General features: G+C 41.5%; 1 protein-coding gene across 2 annotated transcripts in view; it reads right to left on the bottom strand.

The window, feature by feature from the left end:
- Positions 1-25,811, bottom strand: part of LOC102797264 (protein unc-13 homolog B-like) — a 211,869-nt gene that overhangs the window by 39,117 nt on the left and 146,941 nt on the right. For both annotated transcript variants that reach the window (XM_087849490.1, XM_087849492.1), the window contains 8 exons: positions 22,810-22,951; positions 20,571-20,740; positions 20,309-20,424; positions 19,014-19,177; positions 16,343-16,493; positions 2,397-2,465; positions 1,142-1,231; positions 270-410 (listed from right to left, as the gene is read on the bottom strand). In XM_087849490.1, coding sequence (XP_087705616.1) covers positions 270-410; positions 1,142-1,231; positions 2,397-2,465; positions 16,343-16,493; positions 19,014-19,177; positions 20,309-20,424; positions 20,571-20,740; positions 22,810-22,951 — 1,043 coding nt within the window. The remainder of the gene's footprint in view (positions 1-269; positions 411-1,141; positions 1,232-2,396; positions 2,466-16,342; positions 16,494-19,013; positions 19,178-20,308; positions 20,425-20,570; positions 20,741-22,809; positions 22,952-25,811) is intronic.

Here is a 25,811-nt window from a genome sequence, read left to right as displayed (position 1 = left end):
TCTGGTGTTTGCTTGATTTAAATATTGTTAAATCAACCACAGAATAGGGAGAAACCACTGTAGTCACATGAAAAGTAACTCATAGATAACATACTACAACACTGACAATGATAAAGAGCAAACTACTGCTTTCTATCACTCTAACAGACATATTGTTTAGGGTTTGGTTGTAGCTGATGGGAAATACTGTTGTATTATCACTTCTCTCAGTCAGAAGATGTATTGATCTGTTGTGGAAGCTTTAAACATGTCGATACTTAGCCACTCACTGCTTGGACGGCGGGTTGAAACTGGCGGTTGAAGAGCTCCAGACAGTTGTTAAAGATATACTCGTAGGTGGAGTTCAGGCAGGCCTTGACGCAATCTCGCACCACGTTGGCTGCACGGGGAGGACTCTGCAGTTCCAAGACCTGCGTGAGACCGGGCATTGGAGTGGGAAGACAGAACACAGTGGGTGAATATCAATGTTATCATGTTATTAATCTAGAATATAAACTTGTCTGATAAAAAGCAGGACGCTATAATCTCCAGAGAGGAGACGTGGGGTGGCAGTGCAGTGTTTCTGTATAGTATACATTGTTACTGTATTTTACATTCTTTTCTTTATTTTACCAATGCTTTAAATTTTGTGTTTGCAGCTGCACCGTAGTACCAGCAAGAACTAATATAAGGCCCTTGGAGGAGGGACAGCCTTCCCAACAAGAGAGCGAGGAAGAGACAGAGGAAGGTGTAATTAAAATTATAAGAAAATAGATGGAAGGACATAATTGGAAGAGAGATTCAAGTAAAATAATTAGCTACTTTGACCATGCGCTACTGCTAACAGCTAAAGTATAGCTTTTAATTGTCGCATGCTGCACTACAGTGCAACTATGATGTCCTAATCCAACAGCAACCCTAACAACCTGATTACAAAGGGAAAAAAGAATGTAAATTTCATATAAAGTGTATCAAAAACATCTATTTATCCATCCATCTACATCATCTCTATAAACAAGTTAAAATCTATAAAATAAATTTAATAATTTGAGTCAATACTTCATCATTAAAGGTATCTAACCTTATAATATAACAGCAGTGTTTTATCTGTTTGGTTTTAGTGCTATGATATTAGTGATTATACACTATGAGCTGATTCTACCTTCATTCTGAAGAAAGTGATGCTGGTGAGAAGATCCACAGTAGACTTGAGGTCACTGAGGCGAGCCTTGCTGCTGGCTGGGAAGTTATTCTGCACATAAACACACATGAACACTTGGTTAATTATGTTTCTTCTAAAATGCATCAGGCTATTTAGGTCAGGCTCTTCTAGGCTCTTATATTCACAAGTAGGGCTGCCACAAACGAATTAGTCGACTAATCAGATCATGCATCCATTCAATGTAAAAGTACAGCTTATTGCACTAGCATGTATCTGCTCTTATATAACTATCATTAGCTTACAACTTTAAGTGTTTAAGGTATGTGCTAACTAAAAATAAAGACAAGATGATAGTTGATTAAATTGAATTATATATCATGTTTAACCTGATATGCGAAGGACTGCGTGGGTTTGAAAACGATTAGCCGGGACTCCGGTGTTCTCACGGCTCTAGTGAGCCTTGCCCCCAGCTAACTATCGAGCTAGTGGGTAACAGACGTCTCCGAAAACGTCGGAGCGCTTTTGAAAATATGTGGTGATAAACTGAGCAGATATTTGAGGTTTACACAGCTACATTCTCGCCTGAAAATATGTAAAACGTTTATTTTGTGACCCAGAAAGAATAATAAGAGTAATATTAAAACTAACTAGCTGCCGCCATTGTTGGAAACTGAGCAGGGCTGCGCTATGAATTCTGGGACACAGTTTCTTCTTCTTTGGTGTTTAACGGCAGCTGGCATCCTTGTACATGCAGTGCTGCCATCTTCTGTTTCAGTCCGTTATTACACTCTTAAATCCTACTACTTATTCCTGCGTCTTTTGGGATCTTACAAAGCTTCAAACGACACGTCGACTATTAAATTAGTCGTCAATGATTTTGATAGTCGACGTAATCGTGACTAGTCGACTAATCGTGGCAGCCCTAATAACAAGCAAAACGTTTGGCTACAAATGGAAACCAATGCTATATTCACAAATTTCTGTAGGTCCAGAATTAACTTAAAATTAAGAAAACGGACAACAGCTGGGTGATTTTTTTTATTGTTATTTTTGGCAGGAAATAAGGAAACTGCCTTACAGCAGAAGGGGGTGAAATATGTAGTAAGTAGTCCGTGCAGTCTAGTTTGACTTCTGCCCTCTATCATGTGCTATCTTGTGAACGACTGAAAACACAAATTCTCCTGAGATCCATTGAAGCCGTATTCTCTGTTTGCAGTTAAGAAACTATTATCAGCAGCTGGAAGCTCCGACTCACTCTGTACATGGAGAGATCGATACGCAGGGAGTTGTGCAGCTGATCCAGGAGCTTCACAAAACGGTCTTTCTGTTGGGAAAAAGAAGGAGAAACTCAGATTCTTGTACTTCTGTCAAACAGTGAGGAAGACAGACATGAATGTCCTCAGTCTGTGTGTCTCTACTGAACATACTGTATACAGAATTTGAAAGCAGAGAAAGAAGAGATGTGGAGATAAAAGAACGATGCGTCTCACAAAAGTGTCAAAAAGGAGATGTGCTTTTTCTATGCATGTGCAAAATACAAACTGAGCTGCATGAATATATTTGCAAGTTGGAAAGTGGGTTTGGCACTTTCTGGTACTTTGTACTTTATGACCTCTGCTGAATCGAGGAAAAAACTTGGATACAAAAATTGATTGGCATTTATATCAGTGGTTATATTAAACCACTTTATTCATTCACATACATATTCACATATTCATGGATGATCCATATGTCGCTCCTGTACTGCAGGAGCCAGGGATCATACCACTCACCCATCAATTAATGGACAACGCTGCTCTACCTAATGAGCCACAGCTAACCATAGCAACAACCATTCAGGGACTTCCTCCTCTCTTGTTGAAAATACTTGAGACGTACAGTATAAGCAGTATAAGTACATAAATATAAGACTTCCTGTGCAGCCTGAGAGAACGCAGAACTTGTTTGTGATCATCCTATGAGATTCTCCAGCAGAATCAGAACTACAGGCAGAGGTTTTCACCTGGTGAGCATGAAAAGGAATTTACAGATGATCAGATACAATGTAGGAGATGACTGAGTAAACTTATTTGCAATGTGTAGTTACCACTCAGGGAGCAACGCATGCAGCGTGAGGCAGAATTCACAGGATGGTGAAAGTGCATATTTTCATTCTCCTGAGAGTTTTGAACTTTGTTCGGAGAAAGTTTCACATTAAATTCTCACAGGTGAGTTTGTTTGGCTGCACTTTTAAACAGACGCATCTGTTATTTCTCTTCTTTTGCATATCAGACAGCTACTCAAGACATATGTTCCACCCCTGCTGTGGACTACAGTGCGTTCTGGAGGATCATTCTGTTATTAGGTATTACCGAATACACCAAGAGAAGAATTTACTTGCTCTGCATCTTAGTTAAATACAGGAAGACATCTGGACGGGAAGAGCCAGGAATCAAACCAGCCTGTGATCGATGGCCAGTCAGCCAGTACAGGCATCCCCAATGCTTATTTTTAATTTTTCACCTCTATCTTCCTTCACATGCTTTGGCACCAGAGATGTATTTACATGGAAAGGCAATAAAGCAACTTGAAACTGGGAGAGGGACAGAGTCCTCTGCTGTGCTGGGAGTCACGACGTGGCTGATAAACTGAGGAGGTGAAAATATTGAGTTTAATCGAGAGAAAATGAGGGGGCAGAAGAAAGAAGTGCAGGGTTTCTTGTTAGTCATTACAAATGATTAAAAAACCCAAACATTTATCTAACAGGTAAGGACAGAGGTGGATACTAAAACGGGTGCATTGCGATTGTGTAATGATTCTCAGTGTTTCGTGTCCTAAGAAAAGCAAACCCTCATGTTTGCATAACAGCTGAATTGTTAACATACTGCAAAGGGTTTCCCTTTGTTTTAATCCTGGGGTGCAGCGATGGACAATAGCCAACAATAACTGGCACAAACGAGCAATTAAATAAAAGTGACTGTGCGTTTCTTTGATGGCAGGAGCAACAAAAACAGTTAATGACTATGTTTGAAACAGAGACAGATACACAGTGTGGTGCAGCTTTGTGAGTCACAGTTAAGAAAGTAAGAAGACGAGTTTGGTGATGAAGGAGAAAAGATGAAGGAGAGGGAGGAGAGAAATCCACTAACTAGTACAAATACATACCCACGATCCAATCTGACTTAAAAAGCTTCAGCCTGCTAATATTATTTATTTTTACTTTCCAAAACTCTATGAAATAAAACATTTTTGTAACTTTTTCCCCCTGAACCAAAGAGCTGTCGTCTACTTTTAAAACCACTGAGCCATATGACACATCCCTTCATTAGGAACATTGTTTTCAGTCATTCCCACACAGACCCTCCCGCTGCTGTAAATACAGTTATTTGCTGGGGAAACTTGGATGCACCAATTTATCTGTGCAATACTATTAAAATAACCTAATTAAGACGCCAAATACTGAACCCACAAGAGCGCATCTTGTTTCTCCAAAATAGATTTTCTCCAATTTAACATAAGGTCAGCGATCAGTCGGACGCTGTTCAAATCATCTTTTAAAGCCATGGTTGCCAAGGTGCTGGAGCCTAAACGAGGGAAGGGAAGGCTCGAATTAAGAAGCACTGCCTCGCTGCGGTGCACATTAATGATATCTGCTTATAGTAATCCTTATGATGATTAGATTTTGGAGTTTTATTATATTGGTGCTCCCCTGGATAAGCCTGAGGAAGTGTCTGAGGGGGAGGAGGTCTGGGCTTCTCTGCTCAGGTTGTTGCCCTGTGACCCAGCCCTGGATAAATAAAAGCAAATGGAAGGACTGATGGATTAAATCTGCTGAAAGCAAGAAAATTAAACCAAAAAGTGCCAAATACATCAGGTCCTTGTGGCTATTTCCACAGATGAGTCAGTTCCCAAAGCCTCCCATTTTAAAATGTCCAACTTCAATCAATCAATCAATCAAAATTTATTTATATAGCACATTTAAAAACAACAGTTTTGATCAAAGTGCTTCACAACTAAAAAAAGAAAAAGAATAAATAAATAAAAATAAAATAAAATAAGACAAATACAACGCAAGACGAGACAAACATAGAAACCAACCAAATGATAATCAAACTATCTTACGTCAAAGCCAGAGTAAAAAGATGGGTCTTTAAACGAGATTTAAAAGACTGAACAGTTTCAGAAGAGCGAATGACAATAGGGAGGCTGTTCCACAATCTAGGAGCTGCAATAGCAAAGGCACGGTCGCCTCTGGTTTTCAACCTAGACTTAGGTTGCATTAAGAGCATCTGATTAGAAGATCTTAGTGCTTTTACAGGGTTATACAGATGAAGAAGATCTATTAGATAGCTAGGGGCAGTGTTATTTAAGATTTTATAAGTGAATAAAAGAATTTTAAAATCAATGCGAAATTTCACAGGGAGCCAGTGTAACTTGGCTAAAACTGGAGTCATATGGTCATGCATTCTGGCACCCGATAAAAGACGTGCAGCAGCGTTCTGTACTAATTGCAACCGGTGAAGAGAGGAGTGGGGGAGGCCTAAATAGAGGGAGTTACAATAGTCCAGTCTAGAGGTAATGAATGCATGAATAAGCTTTTCAAGGTCCTTGGGGGAGAGGAAAGGCTTAACTTTAGAAATTTGACGTAACTGATAGAAACCGGATTTAACCACAGTAGATACTTGTTTCTCTAATTTGAAAGAGCTATCCAGGAGTACCCCAAGGTCTCTTACAACGTTGGAGAGGTAGCTAGCAAGTGGGCCAAGGGTAACAGTTAGTCGGTTCAATGGAATATGGCTGTCAAAGACAATAACCTCAGTTTTACTGTCATTCAATATTAGAGAGTTTTGAGATAGCCAGGTTCTCACATCATGAAGACAATTAAACAATGTATGCAATGGATCTGTGACATTCAAACTCAAAGGGAAATAAATTTGAATGTCATCGGCATAACAATGGAAAGAAATATTATATCTTTGGAAAATAGATCCCAAGGGCAACATGTACAGAGAGAATAGCATAGGGCCCAAAACAGACCCCTGGGGCACACCACAGAGAAAAGGAGCCGAGGAGGAGGAATATTGCCCCATAGTGATAGAGAGCGACCTCTCTGAAAGATAAGATTTAAACCATGATAAGGCTGTGCCCTTAAGGCCAACTACTTGCTCTAACCTTGATAATAAAATGTTATGATCTACTGTGTCAAACGCAGAAGTCAGATCCAGTAAGACTAGAACCACAGAGCAACCTGAGTCAGTGGTTAAAAGGAGATCATTAAAAACTCTTAGCAAAGCTGTCTCAGTACTATGTCGAGGCTTGAAGCCCGACTGGAATTTTTCAGAGATACCATTGGAATCTAGGAAGGTCTGAAGTTGTTTACAGACCACTTTTTCCAGGATCTTTGACATAAAGGGAAGCTTAGAAATTGGTCTATAATTTGAAAGAACACTGGGGTCGAGATTAGTCTTCTTAATAACGGGTTGAACAACAGCATGCTTGAAGGCAGACGGTACACAGCCCGAAGACAATGATGCATTCAAAATTAATAAAATACAAGACCCAATAGTATTCAACGCTTCCTTAAAAATACGGGCAGGGAGAATATCATGCGGGGAATTAGAGATTGTTAAGTGGTCAATTATTTCCTTTACATCAGAAAGAGTCACAGGCTCAAACTGCTGAAAGACAGCAGAGCATTTAGAAACTGAAACTTGATGTGGAACTACCGATAAAAACGGGGTTCTTAAAATAGTGATTTTTTCAATAAAATACCTTAAAAAACTTTCACAAAGAGCCGGAGAAACTTCCTTGTGTGCTGTAGCACGAGGATTAATCACGGAGTTAAAAATCTTAAAAAGAGCGTGGGGCTTGTGACAATTGGTCGAAATAAGACCTGATAAATAGGCAGATTTAGCAGCTTTGACGGTCTTCTGATATTTTGACAGACAATTATGGAAGATTTCCGCTGACACTACGAGCTTATCCTTTTTATACTTCCTCTCAGCACGACGACATTCGCGCCTGAGAGCACGGGTAGTATCATTCAGCCAGGGTTGGCATGACAACTTAGTACGCTTAGTCTTATGTGGAGCCACAGTGTCCAGAATAGAAGAACATGTGGAATTAAAAAGGTTGGTAAGCTCGTCAGTCGATAAATCCACAAGACAGACGGAGTCGGGGAGCGCAGAGTTGGCGAAAAGAGTAGAGAAGTTGGTAATGGTTTCAGAATTAATCGAGCGCATCTGACGGAATGGACCCTGGCTGTTAAGCTCCATATGTCGTAGCACAACATTAAACATAACCACGGAATGATCAGAGATCCCAGAGTCCTTGATATCCGTTATACAAATATCCAGACCGTAGGACAAAACTAGGTCAAGCGAATGACCTTTTAAATGCGTTGGTTCACTTACCCATTGCGTAAGATTAAAAGTGTCAAGAAGGGCAAGGAAATCCTTTGTTAGTGTGCTTGCCTCACAACAGACATGTATATTAAAATCGCCAACAATTAAAACACGATCGTAGCGTAAAAACAGGCTCCCTAGTAGTTCAGAAAACTGAAAAATAAAGTCCTTAACAGATTTCGGGGGTCGATACACCACAGCACAAAGAATTGGGGGAGCACTGTTCAGTTCCAGTAGCTGCACCTCGAAGCTGGTGAAAGAGACGGGTGGTAGTTCCCGGCATCGAAATTTGTGTTTAAAAATCGAAGCCAATCCTCCACCTCTGCCAGAGATCCTAGGAGAGCTAGCAAAGGCACAATCTGGGGGAAGAAGTTCTGAAAAAGCAGAAGATTCCTCAGGACGAAGCCAAGTTTCCGTCAGATAAAGAAAATCCAGCCCAGTTGAGACGAAAAGGTCGTTTAAAATAAAAGTCTTGTTTGCCAGTGATCTAACATTTAGCAAAGCCATCCGAAGTGTAGTCGGGTTGTTGTTAGTTGGAACAGATCTCAGCAGGCGAAGATTGCTGTAGTTCACACCACCTCTGGAAAGCCGCACCCAGCTCCGAACCGGTGGGCACTCGGTCAGGGAGTCTAGGTGAGCGTAGTGTTCAACAGGACTTATCCAGCGATGGCAGGGCAATCTATAGCAGAAGCGGCCCCAGAGAGCATGAGAAGAAGATAGAGTGTTTACAAATACGTGGTAGCTGGTCGCATCAAGTGAGTTTAAGTAAGCCTTGAGGCGAACACGAATACCGCTCCGTTTACCCCGTCGCCTATGACGTTTCCTAGGTGGAAGGGTAGCTGGAAAGCGGCGTAAATGATCAGAGATATCCGTCGAAGTTGAGAAAAAGTTCCCTGATTGCCACTTGAAACCAGGCGTTTGGTGAGTCAATGGCTGGAGATTCAGAAGAGTTTGACGATCATAGGTAAGAAGCGCAAAGGCGTCAGGATAACACAGAGAAAATAGGATAGCAGACAGTAGACAAAACTCGAGGAGACGGCTTGCCGCAAACACTGGCGCCATCTTTGGTCGATGTTTAGGTGCAGTAGTGCACCTAAACATCGACCAATCTTCCTTCTGGAATGGAATTATCTTCCATAATTCTTTACAGAAGAGATGAACACGTTAGCGTTTAAGCGCCTTGAGGCGACATTTGTTGTGATCTGGCGCTATATAAATAAAATTGAATTGAATTGAATTGAAGTTAACAGGTTGGTCCCTAAAGCTAATTTTGCCATTAGGTCGTGGCTGCTTCTGCTGACAGATCATAATCACAGAGGAGCAGCAGCAGGCAGTCGTCTGCGAGGCTTCACCTCAACTAATTCAGCTGAACCTGACCTCTCAACTGTGTCGGAGCCTTACTCTGAGCTCAGCTTCACTAAAAGCCTGTTTTGGTGAGAGAATTCTAATATTTCAACATTTTAACAAAAACAAATAAACCCCCAGCAGGTTTCTGTCTCTGTGTGTTGTAGCCAGTCTACAGAGACACCAAGCTATCCAAGCTGCCACTGATCTCTGCACACAACCTTCTCGTACAGCTGTAACCAGCCTAGACCTTAACTTAAAGTGATGAACATGCAAAATGTCACCGCTTTGATTGTGTGAAACACTTTTAAGCTAAAAAGCATGAAAAAAGGACAAATCTTAGTTTTGACCTTTAAAACATCCCACTGTCCCCACGGTGTCCTTCCCCAGAGCAAACCCATCTTTGTCCTCCCACCGCACTCGCACAGCCGCTCGTCCTCTCTTGGTAATGATTATAATGTGCGCCTTGTTATTGTAGCTCCTCCCCACATGCTGAGGGGCAGGTTAACGCCTCCCTGTCCTCAGCTGCTGTCACAAGTTTTTCTGATGAAAACAGACATATGATACATACGTAATACATTTGCATTGTAATCCATATTCTTAGAAGACGGCCGTGTTAGCCACTGTGATATTAAGGTTTTTCTGTCATTTGTATTATGACTGAAACTGTATTGACCATATTTGGTGAGCCTGTTTTTTCTTAGATCACTATTATTGCTTCTGGGGTCCTGTGGGACATTCAGGTGCTGCTCAGCTGGAGACCTGTAGATAAGTTGCTTTGAGTTCTCCTGTTTTTGCTTATTTATTACTTTAAATGCAGATATTTAATTTTAAACTTGTAACACTGTAACGGTGTGACGTCTTGACAAAGAGGCGTTAACCTCAAAGGACTTCCTGGTTAAATAAATGTTAAATAAAGAAATGACACTTTTGTGTAATCAGATATGGAATAACAGCACGGTTTAGAAATCTCTCAGTAACAGTGAGATTAAGGTTGCAGACAGCCATGAAAATCACAGCCACGAAGCCCATCACAGTCCTGACTCTTTATTAACAGTAAGTGTTACAACGAGGGTTACTCTGTACTCGCAGTATGAACGGTTACCTTCTGTTAGAAGATGAAGAGCTTCTCTGTGCCTTGTTCAATCAGTGATCTGTGCAGCAGTCTGTACTCACAAGGTCACTGAGTGCAGCATAACAGTTATACTGATGTTTAGCGTTACTCAGATTGTGGTTTGTTGTGCTTTGCATGTATAATGTGGCTGTACTGTTTGGAACTTGGACCTTTAAACTAGAAATACATTTCCTCTTTGGGATCAATATTCTATTCTATTCTCTCTACTGAACCCTTCTTCTTCCTGACCAGCAGACGGTGTCCTTCTTCTGCTTTCGACCGAATCTTGGGAGGTCTGAGAAAGTTTTGTGTAAAAACATTATTTTTGGTAACTTTATGACTCATGGGGTTAATCAAAGTGATCAATCTCAGCGTTATCTATATATGATATATTCCTCCTTCTGAAATTTCCCCACACATTAATGAAAACCGCTGCGAGCCGCTTTCAGCACCACAGCTTCTGCTTTTCCCGTGTGGAGCAGCTGCACGCTCACCACGAGCCAATAAAAGGCACCTTAAACAAGTTGCTGCAGGCTGATGACATCAAATTATCTTGGAAGGAAAGTGCTTGTATTGCTCTGGTCGTGCAAAGACTGTCGCCCAAAGCAGAAAAACACTTCAATAAGTCTACAAGCCAAACAGAAGTTGGTAACAAACCATGAATAATTCGACTGCCAGACACGCTCGCAGGCTTATTTAACCCTAGACAACCTGACGACCCATGTACAGACTGCTCTGTATCGTGCTGCTAAAGCTCCACCGGTCACCCTTTTCAGATATAATGGAGGCTTGCCAGTGCACTTTACTTCTGTAATCATTTTGAAAGAGTTGCAGAGGAAAACTGAAAAAGGCCCTGCAATGATGAAAAGCCGGGACATTTGTTGACATGAACTGATTGACAACATTTTGTTTTTCCCTTTGGGCATTTATCTTCTGAACTACACGACTTTGGTTTAATAACACAAACAAACACACCGGGAAGTCACATCCTGTTCAAAAACTGTGGAACGATGATCCCACAGCACGTTTCCCTGTAAGGAACCAGTTTTATTTGTTTGCATATTGTAAGTAACTTTTGCACAATCAAGCCTTACTAATAAAACCAACATATTCAAGTGGTTTTCCTTTTTCTTCATTAAATACACACCAACAGCAGAGCCAATCCACAGAGAGCTTCTTCACCTTCAGCCAATTGGCTGCAATTCCCCTACAGGGCGCTCAAAAGATAAACAGGAGCAAATGAAGATTAATTATTTGACAAAATAGACCACATTGATGGTGTTTTTAAAGTTCAAACATTGCCCTGTTTATGTTTACTAAATAAAATGAAATATTAATAACGTGTGTTTTTGTCTGACCCATGAAATGATACTTAACAGTAGTTCTTCCAGGAAAACTGCTGTTCTATAGACTGTTGTATTTTAAGCCCACAGTGCCTCTGCTCCCACTCACATCCAGCCACACTGAGGGTCTAAAATGGCCCAAAATGACTCAGAAAAATCAGCATGAAAGAACCACTTCAGAGGAGCGAATGTAAGTTTTGCCATTATCCAGTAAATTTGCAGATAAAACATTTTACACTCAGCTTACATGAACCTATTCAATTTCCCGTGACCTGCTCCACTGCAAAAGTGCTTTTAAAGAGCAGGAATTGCTCATCAAGTTTGCTGCTGCTCCTTAAGGTTTCTTTTTTTCTGATTAAAGTTCTTGTCAAACAAGATATTCACAGCATCTTCAACTTTACGGGCTGACGGCCGGCGAGATCCCAGATGTGAACATGTATAAGAGCTTGGGGGGCAAAGCCAAACGGGAGCACACTGTAGATGCTCAGTAATTGTTCCCCAGGAAAGTTGGTCTGTGTGAAAGCGAGCAAACAAAAACTCCAGCGAATCCTGTTCCCATTGACAGAATGTGCAGCTTCACCCGCAAGAAACAGGTGGGAGGTGTGAGGCACCAGCATGTCTGTAGATATTTGTACCAGCTAACACACACACACACTCAAGGGCACAGCCACACACCTGCTCTTCTCAACAATGGCATTAAAACTATCAGCTGATGACATGATTTCAGAGATGAATTACAGCAGAAGCAGACGGGAGGAACCGATCGATACGATGGTATCTGTTTCCAGACGGAAGCAGGTCAGGTAGAGAAAATAGGAAAGAGAAGATGGAGACGACGACGTCTGGCCCGTGGATTATGTTTCAAAGATGACAGCGAACGGGTCTTGGGGGGTCTGACACGGTGTAGTTCCCAGAGCACTTCCTCCTTTTTGCTTTCTTTGTATCGAATGGAACGGCTCAAGTGAAGTCGTACAAATCAGAAAAGCACCTCATTGCCATGGCAACAGGTGCTTTTGGACTGGCTAAACATTCAAGGCAACAAATAAATAAATAAAAGCAATAAAATCCCAGGAAACGGAAGGTGGAGGTAAATAATGCCTAAGTTTTCAGAGTGCTGCGTATCTTAGAGGAAGCACAGCAGCACTGCAGAGGGCAGAAACACAAAAAAAGCTCCAGCAAATGAAAAGAGGGCAAAAGACACGAGTGTCACCGAGCAGATGGTTTATAAAGAGAGAAAAAACAAACAAAAGAAAGTTAGTGGTGATTGTGGTTCAGTCTAAAACTACAAAAAAAGAAAGAAAATAAATAAATAAACAGAGATCAAGTCGATGCAAATAATTAAACACAGCGACTCAATGATTTCAAGAAGATGTGACTCATTAATAAATGCATCTCTATCCTTTAAATATATATTATAAATCTAGACATACTAACCGTAACTGGATATTCAGCAGTGAGTGTGGAAACATGATGGGGCGAAACCATCGTTCATTCAAGGCAAAGGTCACCAGCATGTCACGATCCCGGGTCATGTGACCCAGCGCTTTGAGTTCTAATATATTTTGATGTTTAAGTTTAAGTTAATTAGTTTATCTGCACTCATTTGTATTATGTTTAGGTTGCCGTCATAGTTCATGTTTCTTAGACGCCCTTTTTGTTGTCACCCCTGTGTTTACGTTTCCTTTGTTTATTCTAATCAGCTGTTTCTCCGTGTGTTTCCTGCTCACCTCCTGCGTGTTTTCACTCATTCCTCGTCGTCTGTTATTCTGCTATGTTCATGGCATGTTTTCCAGGATTTTCATGTACTTTTGCCAAGTCTTCACAGTTCAGGTTTTTCATGTTCACGCTCAGGGTTTTTTTTTATGTTTAGCATTAGTTCACCCAGTTTAGGCTAGTTCTTAGTTTTGCCTTGTTTTGTACAGTTGAAACCAGCCTTTAATAAATGGCTCACTTTCAGTTAATATTACGTTTGTTTCTGCGCTTTGTTTTGGGTCCTTTATTCTCCACACAGTCGCTGTCACACAGCAGGAATCAAACCAGGGGGCAGTGAGATGCCCAGTGCTGGGAATACATGAACAGGACAGTTAATATTTTTATATTTATAGATTTTTATTAATACTACTAGTAATAATAATCAGAAATGAACCAGAAATGCGGGTAAGGTCCAAGACCACCTCCTCCTCCAAAAAAAAAAAGAGCCCCTAGACATGGATCAGAATTGGTCTGCAATTATTTACTTGAGAAGATCGAGACCCATTTTTCTTAACCCCCCTTTTCATTTGATATGTACTTGTAGACTTAATTTGAAAAAACTATTAAATCTCAGAGGTCCTGTCTCAGCTTAGAAAAAAAACTCATCCAAATCCATCCACACAAACCATTTGGAGTCAAAGAAATGAACCAATCACACGCAGCCACTTTGGCTGAAGTACGAATGGTCACTAAAACACCTTTTATTCAGTCCCCAATGAGAAGGAAGCTGCAATTATATCCGCTTCAACCAGCTGTTTTTGGAAAACTGAACACTGTATGTGCTCAGTCTCATCAGTAAAGCAGAGTTTGATATGATGTGCTTTACATTTGTGGTTGTCATATCAGTTTATTTGTGCCTCCTGTTCAGTAGCTTTAAAGCCTTGTTAAATCTTTTTAAAGAAATTTTGCAACCACCTGCAATGAAGTCGCCTTATTCAAGCACTTTGATGAATTTAGACGAGTTAAATTAAGAACCTTCATATTTATGTACGAAGCGAACATTTTAATAGCAAAACATTCATTAGTGCGAGTTGCAGAGACTCGACTGAATATTCCATGCACAAATTCAAACTTTAATATTTCGCCGCTGTGCATCAATTACTGTCAAGTCCTTCAAATATTACTGACGCCCTCTGTCATCAAACAGGGAGAGAAAACAGCCTAATGAAACATTCTTTATTTGATACCCACACAGAAAACGAGTCAATTTAGTGAAATTAAACGAGATAAGTAAACTTTACCAGGCTGGCAGCTCAGAAACAGACCTGCAACGCCGCGGCCCACAGTGAGAGCAGGTCTGTCTGCTTCCCCGGACCCTTTAAAGTACGAGCACTCAGCCTGAGGATGCTCGTATATCGTTAGCGCCCGAGCGTGACCAGTAGGAGATTCGCTACTTGGCAACCATCCCAGGAGTCATTAAGCTCGGCCTCTAACTGTCATTGTCCCCCTGCCTGTGGCTCCTCTGGGGTCCACGAGCCAAATTTGTGCCACCTCAAAGTTCAGAGCCATTCCAAAGGTCCAACAGCGATATGACATTACCTTTTAATGGAGCAGATTATTAGCAGAATAGAGATAAACCTGCTGGGTTTGTACGGCCGCTCTCATGGATACATACATGAAATAGACTGCGAGGCTTCAGGCGTTACCTGGGTCACCTTCTGTGAGAAGACTTTGCTCACTTTAGGTCAAACTGTAGCTTTAAAGCTACATCATCAAATACCATCTTAAAAGATTAAACTGCAGTCAAGATTCTCTAAAATTCGGTTCTTTTGTTGGTTTTGTATCTTCTTTGCTCTTTTTGGTGAATATGGTTCACTTTTTACTCCTAAAATGTTATTTTCCAGTCGAGCTCACTGAGCTCCTGCACCAGAGTTTGCAGAGAGAGAGTTCGTTTCAAAGTCGATGCCAACACAGCAACTACAGCCGGTGTTGATCTAAATAATCCTGATCATATGTGGAAAAAGAAGCACACTGTAGACATGATGTGGTGGGAATTACTGGAATAACCACACTGGCACTTTTGTTGGTGGCTATGCAATTACTTTAACTCATTTTCCCAGGCATGTTTAACCAAAGTGTTCAAGGAAATCGACACTTAAAATAATAATAATTATTATTATAACCAAGAAACTGGAGTTAAAGTGATGGCATTGAGCAAGGATGAAAGGGCTGATTTCATGGTTATGTAATACGTTTGGCACATGCATTAGTAAATAAATGGTTTCAGCCTTGTGCAGAATATTTGCTTTGAAGAGCAATAACAGAACCAGCCGCCATTTCTGAATTTGTTTGAGTGACAACAGCGATCTGTGCTACAGCACAGGATGTTTCAAACATGTCCACCTCATGGATTACTCACTACTTGACAAACAGGCCACAGCGCTTGAGACTGAGCAGTGGTCCGACTGACTTGGTGATGTGCAGTACCGGAGCCCCTCGGGGGACTGCGCTGTCTCTACTCTCTACTTTGAGCACAACTTCAGGTCAAACCACCTAGAGTGGTCGGACGTATTAGTGATGTGCAGGAGGAGGAGGTTGATTTGACTGACTGATCTGCTTCCAGACACCAGAGAGATGGATGTTGACCTCAGAAGGAGGAGGATGGCTACATGTCTTGTGTCTACCCTGTGACAGGATGCTGATGGAGTACACAAACAACATCGACATTGACAACAGGCTGAACTGAAAGACCAACAGAGGTGTTGTATGTCTGTGCAGTGCATCTACAGCTGTGGTCTGCTGGGGGAGCATCATCAGCTGGTGACACCAACAGACTGAATAAAGTAATTGGGAACACTGGCACATGTCTGAAGCTTCATGGATAATCCTCACTGCCTTCTGCAACACTTACTGGACAGTCAGCAGAGCATCTTGTCTAACAGACTGATTCAGCTCCACTACCACACGGACAGACACAGAAATAATACTCGAGCTCCATTATTATGTAACTTTTTGAAGAGAAACAGCTAACAAAGAGAAAACGAGCCAACGACTGCTACCCAATATTTGACACTTAGAATTACAAACGTCTCATCTCAGCCTTCAGCTTCATTCATTCTAAGCCTTTATTCTGAGTCATAGTGTGTGTTTAATCAGCTTGCCTCTCATTGAAGCTCTTGACAGTTAATCCATCATGTTAATAAACTATTTCTTTAGTCTTTTTTAGTTTAGCATGAGAATTACTGCAGTTTTACCGCGTCCCAAAATGTTCTCACTGGATGATAAACTTTACATTTATATTTTATCGTGATGGGTGTTCACTTACCCCGAAGTTGGAGGCTGCGAATCTGGCTGGAGCAGAGACGTTGGTGGAGGCGGTGGGGTGGGCGTAGAAGGCATTGATGTTGGCCAGCAGGGTGCTCATCACTGCCGGCACCCCTGACAGCATGTACTTAGAGGACAGGCAAGAGAATTGGCTGAGGAGGAGAAGAAATGTGGGGAAACGGGCAGGGGAGAAAGAGAAAGGAAGATTGGGGATATAAATGCAGTTAGCAGGTTAAAAAAAGGCAGAAGTGGTTATGGAGAGGCGGGAAGGAAGGTGGGTAAGCAATTAGGATAAGACAGGTGAGGACAGAGGGAAAGAAGGTCGAGAATGAGACATAAAGAGGCCAGAGGGGGAATCGGTGGAAGGAGGAGGAGGATAGAAATTACGGAGAAAAGGGAGAGAGTAATTGAAGTGGACGCAGGAAGGCAGGGAGGAAATAGCGAAACATAATGAGAAGGTGAAAAACAAAAGACACAAAGAGAGACGGACGGGAAATGATCAAAAAATTCAGTCAATGAAGATGAAGAAAGAAGGAAACTTCTTGTGTGGACCCGAAATTAATATTGCCAATGATGATTTAACATCATACAAACAGTATTTCCCTTTGAAGACCCAAAAATAAGCTAAAGGAAACTGGATATGGACGGACCAAATGGATTTGAGTTGGGTGCAAACATACCCAACCATTTTTCTGTCCCCATAGCTACATTTGAATCAGTTTTGGTCCACTTGGTCTAAATATCTTAGCAACAATGTAGCAAACACAGAATGACACAAAACAGGAAAGCTGATGCTGAAGGCAGGAGAGGCTGGAGAATGGGAACTCCTTTATTCGCTCTAAAGACTGGCCCCTGTATCCACGCGTCACAAGATGATCTCATATCCTTTGTGTTGTCATTTTGAATCCACACACCAGCAAAAGATGTGGAGTCATGCGAGGGGGTGGAGAGGTTTCAGAAAGCCACTGAACTGAAAAGATGCATGCAGCTACAGCAAAAACTGTCTTTGAGCCAAATCTCAAAGTGATGAAAGCAGGTTTCACTGTCGCAGAGGAAATCGCTCATTCAGAGGAAGATGCTGCAAAAAGAATATGAGTATTTGCGAGTGGAGGCTTTTTCTGAGAAGCTGAGGCTGTAAAGAGCATAGAAACTACATGATAAAAACAAACTTTCTCACACAGAAAGCAGACACTACACTGAGTTGTCATATTGAGGGGAAAATAATATATTACATTTAATTAAATAGCCAGTTGTAAGGTAACTGTGCGGCAACCTTCACGTAAAACGTAATCAGAATGCATTTTTTCAGTTGACTAACTTTTTTATGTGTTAAGTGGAGCATAATGTATGTGAACAAGCTTTTAGGGAAATTGACATTTAATTTCTTTTTCCTGAAATAAAGCATCTGAGAAGCTACAAGTGTCTGGCCCCTGATGTCATCGATGTTTCCCGGTGTGGAAGTTTGAAGCGGAGCCCTTAGAAGCTCACTTTTGCATCCCTGCTTTCCAGGATGCCAAATTGCTTCTAAACTTATCCACAAAATTATAAATTGTTTGGTACAAACAAATACTACGGAGCCCCGCAGGGGACATGGGAGAAAAAAAAATTACGATTTTGCGAGATCTCGCAAAACAAACTCGGGATCTCGCAAAACTTTTGCGAGATCTCGCAAAACAAACTCGGGATCTCGCAAAACTTTTGCGAGATCTCGCAAACGTTTTAGCCGCATTCTTCGGACGCTGGCTCGAAGCCGACCGGGCGGTCGAGGCACGATGTGCCGGGAAAGCGGTGTTCCTCCCGGCTGTAGTAGGTCTCGACCTCCCATTAGCTCGAAGCTAACGGGAGGTCGAGACCTCCCGTTAGCTTCGAGCTAATGGGAAGAATGCGGCTAAAACTTTTGCGAGATCTCGAGTTTGTTTTGCGAGATCCCGAGTTAGTTTTGCGAGATCTCGCAAAAGTCCGTCTTAATTTTTTTTTCTCCCATGTCCCCTGCGGGGCTCCGTAAAATACACACGTATCATTTAGAGTGTGAAATACTAGTCAGGGTCCTAAAAACAGGTGAATAAATTAATTTCCTCAACGGTGAAGGAGCTGTTCGGTTCACCGAGTTCTTAGTGAGACTTCTATAATGGCCACAGTGTTCTTGTATATTCCAATCACCACTTTCATTTGGCTGTGTCATTGAACGGCTCATATCCACATTTCCGCTGGGACAGAGTCTGGCCCATTTCTGCTTACAGCTTCACTTCACTCAATATTTCCCCACATGATTGCGTTGTGTGATTGCGCTCTTTTTCCCAGCACACAAAACCAACACACGTCCCTTTAAGCCCAAATTCGGACATTATTAATGCAATTAAACCAGGATGTGTGTATGAATGCTTGCTGAGTGCTTCTGTGCCCCTGCCTGCAATGATCCAACCAAACAGCAGGGAACTCTCTGAGGTCAGGGGTCATCTTTTCTCATTAGGTGAGATAAACTAATTTGCATGTTGTTTATAGTTCATGACATTAATGCCTCCCATCACATTAACATGCAGGAAACACACAGGTCCATAAATAATACCAGCGAGCACACTAATACAAAGCCCCTCCTGATAAATCTACCTCACATCACAGTCTGCTGGATGGACTGTAGTCAAGTGTTCGGTAAGTGTGCAAACAGAGCTTACGTCATGGCCTGGAAGATGGACTCAACACCGTAACGCATCGCGAACTCATCCACAACTTCCTGTTGCACTTCATCGAAGTAAACCTTCCACGCGTCGTCTCCCTGAGCAGCTGGGATCTTCACCGCGCCGCCTCCTTCGACATCCGTCGTAAAGTGAAACATATTCTAGAGAGAGGATTTAAAATTTAAAAATGTAACTAATTATTAACCACATGAAATAACTTTGTTTACTTTATTGAGGAATCTGTTTTGTGTTAGCAAACAGACTCAGACGTGTGTCTACTGATCCTCAAAAAGTATTTATGAATATTTCCATTTCAAACAGAAAGAGAAAGAGGTGTGAAAAATGTTCCAAGACTTTTCGCATAACCAAAAACAATCAAAAGTCCTTCAGTGCCCTCCTCTCCCCTGAAATCTGAAGGTGATCAGTCTTTCTCGGTTGCTGCCCCCAAGCTGATTTGTTTTTATTGATGTTTCCGTATTTTCAGTAAGAATGGAGTAAAAATGGCATCAGTGGTTTATCAGTGATTGCACAGATATTTTTCTATTTCAGCAACCAGTTGCAAAAAGCTGCAGTGACCAACTGATTGGCAGAGGTTGAGTGTGCAGCTCCCTCAGCCTCTGGGTGACTGGTGGGAGGCAACCTGCTTCCAAACAATCCAATCTGCCATCTGATCAATAAATGCAGACAGACTGACTGCGATGAGTCTCTTTACAATAGCAGACGTGACTCAGCTGGTTATATTCTGGTTGCATTCATATAAAAACAAGGTCACCGAGCGCCCGTGCCATTGCGCAGTTACACTGCGTCTCTATTTGTGGAGGAACTTCAGTTTCAAAGCTGTGAGGTTCTGGCTGGACTCTAAATGTAAGTAGCTAATTTGAATTTCTGTTTAATTCAAATTAGCTACTATTAATTCATTTCTCTGTGTACACAGCACTGATTTATCACGGCTGACTGCAGCATTGTCACACACAGACTGCATGTAATTGTCAACCTGACCTCGTTCAATTGTAAACAGACTTATCGCACACGACCACAATCGTTTTGCTCGTGCCGCGGTCTCTAATCGCTGTTCTCTCCAGTGTGACTGCAGCATCCTGTTTATTCATGCACCTCTTTTATTATTTCATCTCAGTGTTTTTATATTATTTTACCTACTGAATAAATTTTTATGTGGTAAATTGTGGAAGCTGTTTTAACCATTTCTTTTTTGATAGCGTCATCTGAATAGAAACTATAGTAGAGCAAACAAATACAGTCAGTGTCCCCACGACATGTTTGATGTCCTTTACCTCATGAAGGCACATGTACTGCACGTGGTAGGGCGCCACCTTCTCCTCTCCCTCAATCTCCACGCTGATCTGAAGACGGATGGCACCAGACACCGCCGACTTGTCCGTCCTCTTCTCTGTAAGAGAAAAACACAGACACAATTACTCTGAAGTGAAACATCACTCAGAGTTGAATTTGAGATGCTCTTCAGGTCTTAGATGACAAACAAACACTCGGAGACATTTATTCCCATAATCCTCTGAGTTCTGAGTGACTACATACCCAGGTTATACCACACGTCCATCTCTCCGCTGAGCGTTCGGACCTCAATGATGCTCTGTCCCAGGAAGTCGTCCGACTCCCTCTTCAGACGCTGCTTCACTCGCGACTTGATGTCATCGTCCTCGTCCCAAACCCGCAGCTTGATCCGATCTGAGGAGTTGTGGCACTCGCTGTGCAGACAGGGAACAGGTGGGTGGGCTGTTGCTTTAACACATGTGGCAGCACGCAGCTGAGCTGAGGCATACGCAAGCCCAGAGCAAATAAACATATGTTTGAAATGATTTAAGAACCACAGGCTTTATCACTCTGCAGCCAGCAGCTCCTGACTCATTAATTTAATAATTTATTTCCCTTTGAGTTTGAATGTCACAGATCCATTGCATACATTGTTTAATTGTCTTCATGATGTGAGAACCTGGCTATCTCAAAACTCTCTAATCTTGAATGACAGTAAAACTGAAGTTATTGTCTTTGACAGCCATATTCCATTGAACCAATTAACTGTTACCCTTGGCCCACTTGCTAGCTACCTCTCCAACGTTGTAAGAGACCTTGGGGTACTCCTGGATAGCTCGTTCAAATTAGAGAAACAAGTATCTACTGTGGTTAAATCCAGTTTCTATCAGCTACGTCAAATTTCTAAAGCTAAGCCTTTCCTCTCCCCCAAGGACCTTGAAAAGATTATTCATGCATTCATTACCTCTAGACTGGACTATTGTAACTCCCTCTATTTAGGCCTCCCCCACTCCTCTCTTCACCGGTTGCAATTAGTACAGAACGCTGCTGCACGTCTTTTATCGGGTGCCAGAATGCATGACCATATGACTCCAGTTTTAGCCAAGTTACGCATTGATTTTAAAATTCTTTTATTCACTTATAAAGTCTTAAATAACACTGCCCCTAGCTATTTAACAGACCTTCTTCATTTGTATAATCCTATAGAAGCACTAAGATCTTCTAACCAGATGCTCTTAATGTAACCTAAGTCTAGGTTGAAAACCAGAGGCGACCTTTGCTATTGCAGCTCCTAGACTGTGGAACAACCTCCCTATTGCCATTCGCTCTTCTGAGACTGTTCAGTCTTTTAAATCTCGTTTAAAGACCCATCTTTTTACTCTGGCTTTGATGTAAGATAGTTTGATTATCATTTGGTTGGTTTCTATGTTTGTCTCGTCTTGCGTTGTATTTGTCTTATTTTATTTTTTAATTTGTGAAGCACTTTGATCAAAACTGTTGTTTTTAAATGTGCTATATAAATAAATTTTGATTTGATTTGATTTGATTTGAAGAAAAAAAAAGGTTTTGTCTTGGCTATATTTATAAATAAAAAAAATTGATGTCCTAACCAAAAGCTGAAATATAGCTTGAAGAAGACAGAATATATAATTAAAATCAATTTGAAGTGCATGTGACGCAACTTTACATCGTGCATATTTTAAACGTCTTAACTGCACAAAGTGACTGGGCTACCAATGTTGCACCAGGCAATAAAAGCTAATAAGACGCATTAGTGCTAACTGACCCACACTGGTCTGCAGCTGTTCAAATATTCCTCATTTATTAATCAAGCTCATGATCAGATTATATAATAAAGTCAATGAAAACCAAAGGAGGGCATACTAAATTCTATCTAACAGAACATCCACAACATTCGACCCACTGACAGGTGACGTGCTTAACATGACTGCTGCCTTTAAAAGTTGGATTTTCCTGGGAAACTTTGGTCTAGACATTGACGTGGGTGTTACTTTGAAACGTACCGCCCACTGCTGCAGCACAATCACACACCTCACATGTCAGGCCTCCCTCATGGAAACAATGTTAGACCACAACATAAAAACTTGATGAAAACCAGGCATTAATCTTCCCATATTCCGATATGATCCCACGACCACAACCCATTGGACCCAAAGGAACCACAGATACTGATACTACTGCTGTCCTCCACACCTTTACATCTGTTCCACTGGGCTCCATGTACTTAAAAAAGATGATGTGATCAGGAACAACACAGCAAAGATGATCACGAGGAATACTCTGTGCAAACCCACACAGTGTTGAAAAGACCTCTAACAAACCAAGTGAAATCATCTGTGTGGGTTTCCTATGGATGTGCGGGACCTTCAGGAAAACTATTACAAATCATCTTCTTGCACAGCAGGGTCACCGTGACAGAGGCACGTAGCTTTCAGCTCCAACTACGTTTTAAACCTGGAGGAAAACAGCAACTTGCACTTACAAGCTGAACTTTTCCTCCCAGACTGGGTTCAGGTTGCCGTAGATCGTCTTTGTTCTCTTCTTGGTTTTACCCACTTGGATGGTCACATAAGGATCGCTGGAACCTGTCCTGTCCTTGGCCTGGAGACCCTGGGCACTGACGACTGACACACACACGCACACACACACACACACACACACACACACAAAAAGAAAATGACTATGAAAATTGCATAAGAACAACAAACACCTACTCCCTACCATCATCTTTCTGTTTCTCATTCACACACACATCGAAACACACAATATCACCCACACAGTTATGCAAAGCCTCGTAACACAATACTCGTGACTCACAGGCAGATGTTGGGTAACATTTTTTACTAAATATCTTAAATAACCGCGAGGTTCTGTGCAACAAGTGGTGAAAGTAGGCTTTAAAAACCCCTGAGGCTATGATGTGGTCCCACTGTTGCACTAGAGCGTAGTGAAGCCTGCAGTGTCAGCAGCACATGGCATGCAATCTTTTTTATCTCCTTTCTGCACATTGCATTCTGTTGCTGTATCTGTAGCTTACTCTCCTAAAACAACCAAGCAATACATGAAAAGCCGTTTCTGTGACGCCTGGCTCTGTTTGGCTTCTCTCCAGTCAGCCAGCACAAAACTTTTTTGATAGACGGATGATCTGAATTGTGTCTGGAGACATTTATCAACAACGGAAGGTCAACAGGTACCAAGGAGGGACAACTTCATTTCTGCCATCCCTCACTGTCACTTTAATCCAGGTGAGAAGGCAAGCGGGATTTCTGCAGCACATACTAATGAGGGGAACTATTCATAGCTGCAGACTTTAACGCGAGCTGAAGCCTGAGGACAAATAAACTAAGCAACATGCACATTTTCTAGGACCGGGAGGAAGGTTATTGACAGAAATTCGACATGCAGGGTGAGCTCAGGGTGAGTCTCATCGTTCAGAATGTAGCAAATGAGGCCGATTTCACAACCTGTGTGTGTCCGAGGCCATAAATAGCTGTTGCTTAACAGCAAACACTGACTGTAGTTAAAGAGTGTGACATGTTTTCCGTGTCTAATATTTGAAAAAAAGCCAGTTTGTGCATCAGATTGACAGATTATTGGGGTATGAAATGTAAACAGGTGATCACATCTGTTTTTAATTTTAAAAATAGGAAAAAGAATAACACATTTATGCCATTTATGAATATCTACACTCAACCATTTTATTAGGTACACCTGTTAGAGTGCTTGTTAATGCAAATGTTCAAATAGAGCAATCACATGGCAGCAATTCGATTCATGCAGGCATGGAGACATAATCAAGATGAGCTGCTGAAGTTCAAACTGAGCATCAGAAAGAGTAAGAAAGGTGATTTAAGGGACTTGGATGGTTGTTAGTTGTGGACAGGCTGGTCTGAGGATTTCACAAACTGCTGATCTGCTGGGATTTCCTGCACAGCTTCTCTACAGTTTACAGAGAATGGCCTGAAAAACTAAAACCATCCCACGAGCAGCAGTTCAGCAGAAAAAAATGCATTGTTGATGCCAGATTCACCAAAAAAGCTGGGACGCTGAGTCAATTATGATTCAAAACAGAATCTTTGACAATCGCATACCCAGATTTTATTTATAATAGAACATAAAAAACAAATAAAATATTTGAGCTTAGAAAATGTACCATTTTAAGAATAAAAGAAAAAAAAGGTCATTTTAAACTTGAGGGCAGCAACACGTCTCCAAAAAGTTGGGATGGAGCAACAAATGTCTGGAAAAGTAAATGGTGCTAAAAATGACAATCAGGTTAATTGGTGACAGGTCACTGACCTGTCTGTGTATAAAGAGAGAGGCAGAGTTTTTCAGAAGTAAAGATGGGCAGACGTTCACCACACTGCAAAGAATGATGTCTAAAAATTGTGGAACAAATTCAGAATGATGTAAATCCCATTATTAGTGCCTAATATCACTGAAAGATTCTGAGAAACTTGAAAAATCTCTGTGCACAACGGGCAAAGCCTTTTAACTGCATTCACGTGCATGGCTCCGTGGGCTCAGGAGGTTTTAGCTCAACATCTGCTCCCAGCCAGATGACTTTCTCCTGCTTCTCTCCAGGGAAGGTTTTGTGTATTTCAGCAAGACAACAACAGCATGGCTTCACAGAAGAAGAGTCTGGGTGCTGAACATCTGGATCATCGTGAAACTAAAACTACAGCAAAGAAGACCCAGGACTGTGAAGCAGCAGGAATCTTCCATCAGACAACAACGGGACAACATTGTTCTCCTGTTAGTCCAGCAGGTGGTCTCCTCACTTCCCAGATGTTTGCACACAGTGGGAAACATGATGTCATCAAATTGAAAATTACCCAATTTCTTTAAATGGTCCGTTTTCTCACTTTAAACATTTGTTTCCTGTTTTTTCCCAAATAAAATGACGATTAACGAGATGTACGTTCGAATGTACGATTAATATGCTGCTATGAGCCATAACGTTCCAGTCATATATTTGCCGTCTGTTCATTTAGTGGCCACGTCTCTGTGCTAAAGAGCATTTTGAATATAAATCGGTTATTCCCCACTGGAATCGAGTGACTCTTCAAAGAGCTCTCTGTGAAGCATCTCCTGTCAGTCCAGAGGGGTTCGAGTTAAAAGCGCTTCGAGTTGTATTTCAGACGGATGACATGACTGACGTTTTAGACAGCTCGATCAGTTTATAGACATGCAGCCTTTTTTTTTAATCATGTTTAAAAAGTTCACTTGTTTAAAGGGTTTTATCCCATTTACAACTACAGAGAAAAGCTTTTCTGTGCTTACAAGCAGCCACACTGATAGGAGGACTACTGTGCAAAGAGATGCTTCCAAAGCTTCTGAACATGTACTTTTTAAAAATTCTATTACTGTAATTGTCGGGCTATAAGCCGCTACTTTTTGCACAAGCTTTGAACCCTGCGGCTTTTAGTCAGGTGCGGCTTTTAGTCAGGTGCGGCTTTTCTAAGGATTGTCCATGATTTTTGT

The sequence above is a fragment of the Neolamprologus brichardi genome, chromosome 12, assembly GCF_056152115.1.
Source record: "Neolamprologus brichardi isolate AB-2024 chromosome 12, ASM5615211v1, whole genome shotgun sequence".
Taxonomy (NCBI): Eukaryota; Metazoa; Chordata; class Actinopteri; order Cichliformes; family Cichlidae; genus Neolamprologus; species Neolamprologus brichardi.
The sequence above is the reverse complement of the archived record's forward strand: the minus strand, read 5'-3'. Positions and strand labels throughout refer to the sequence as shown.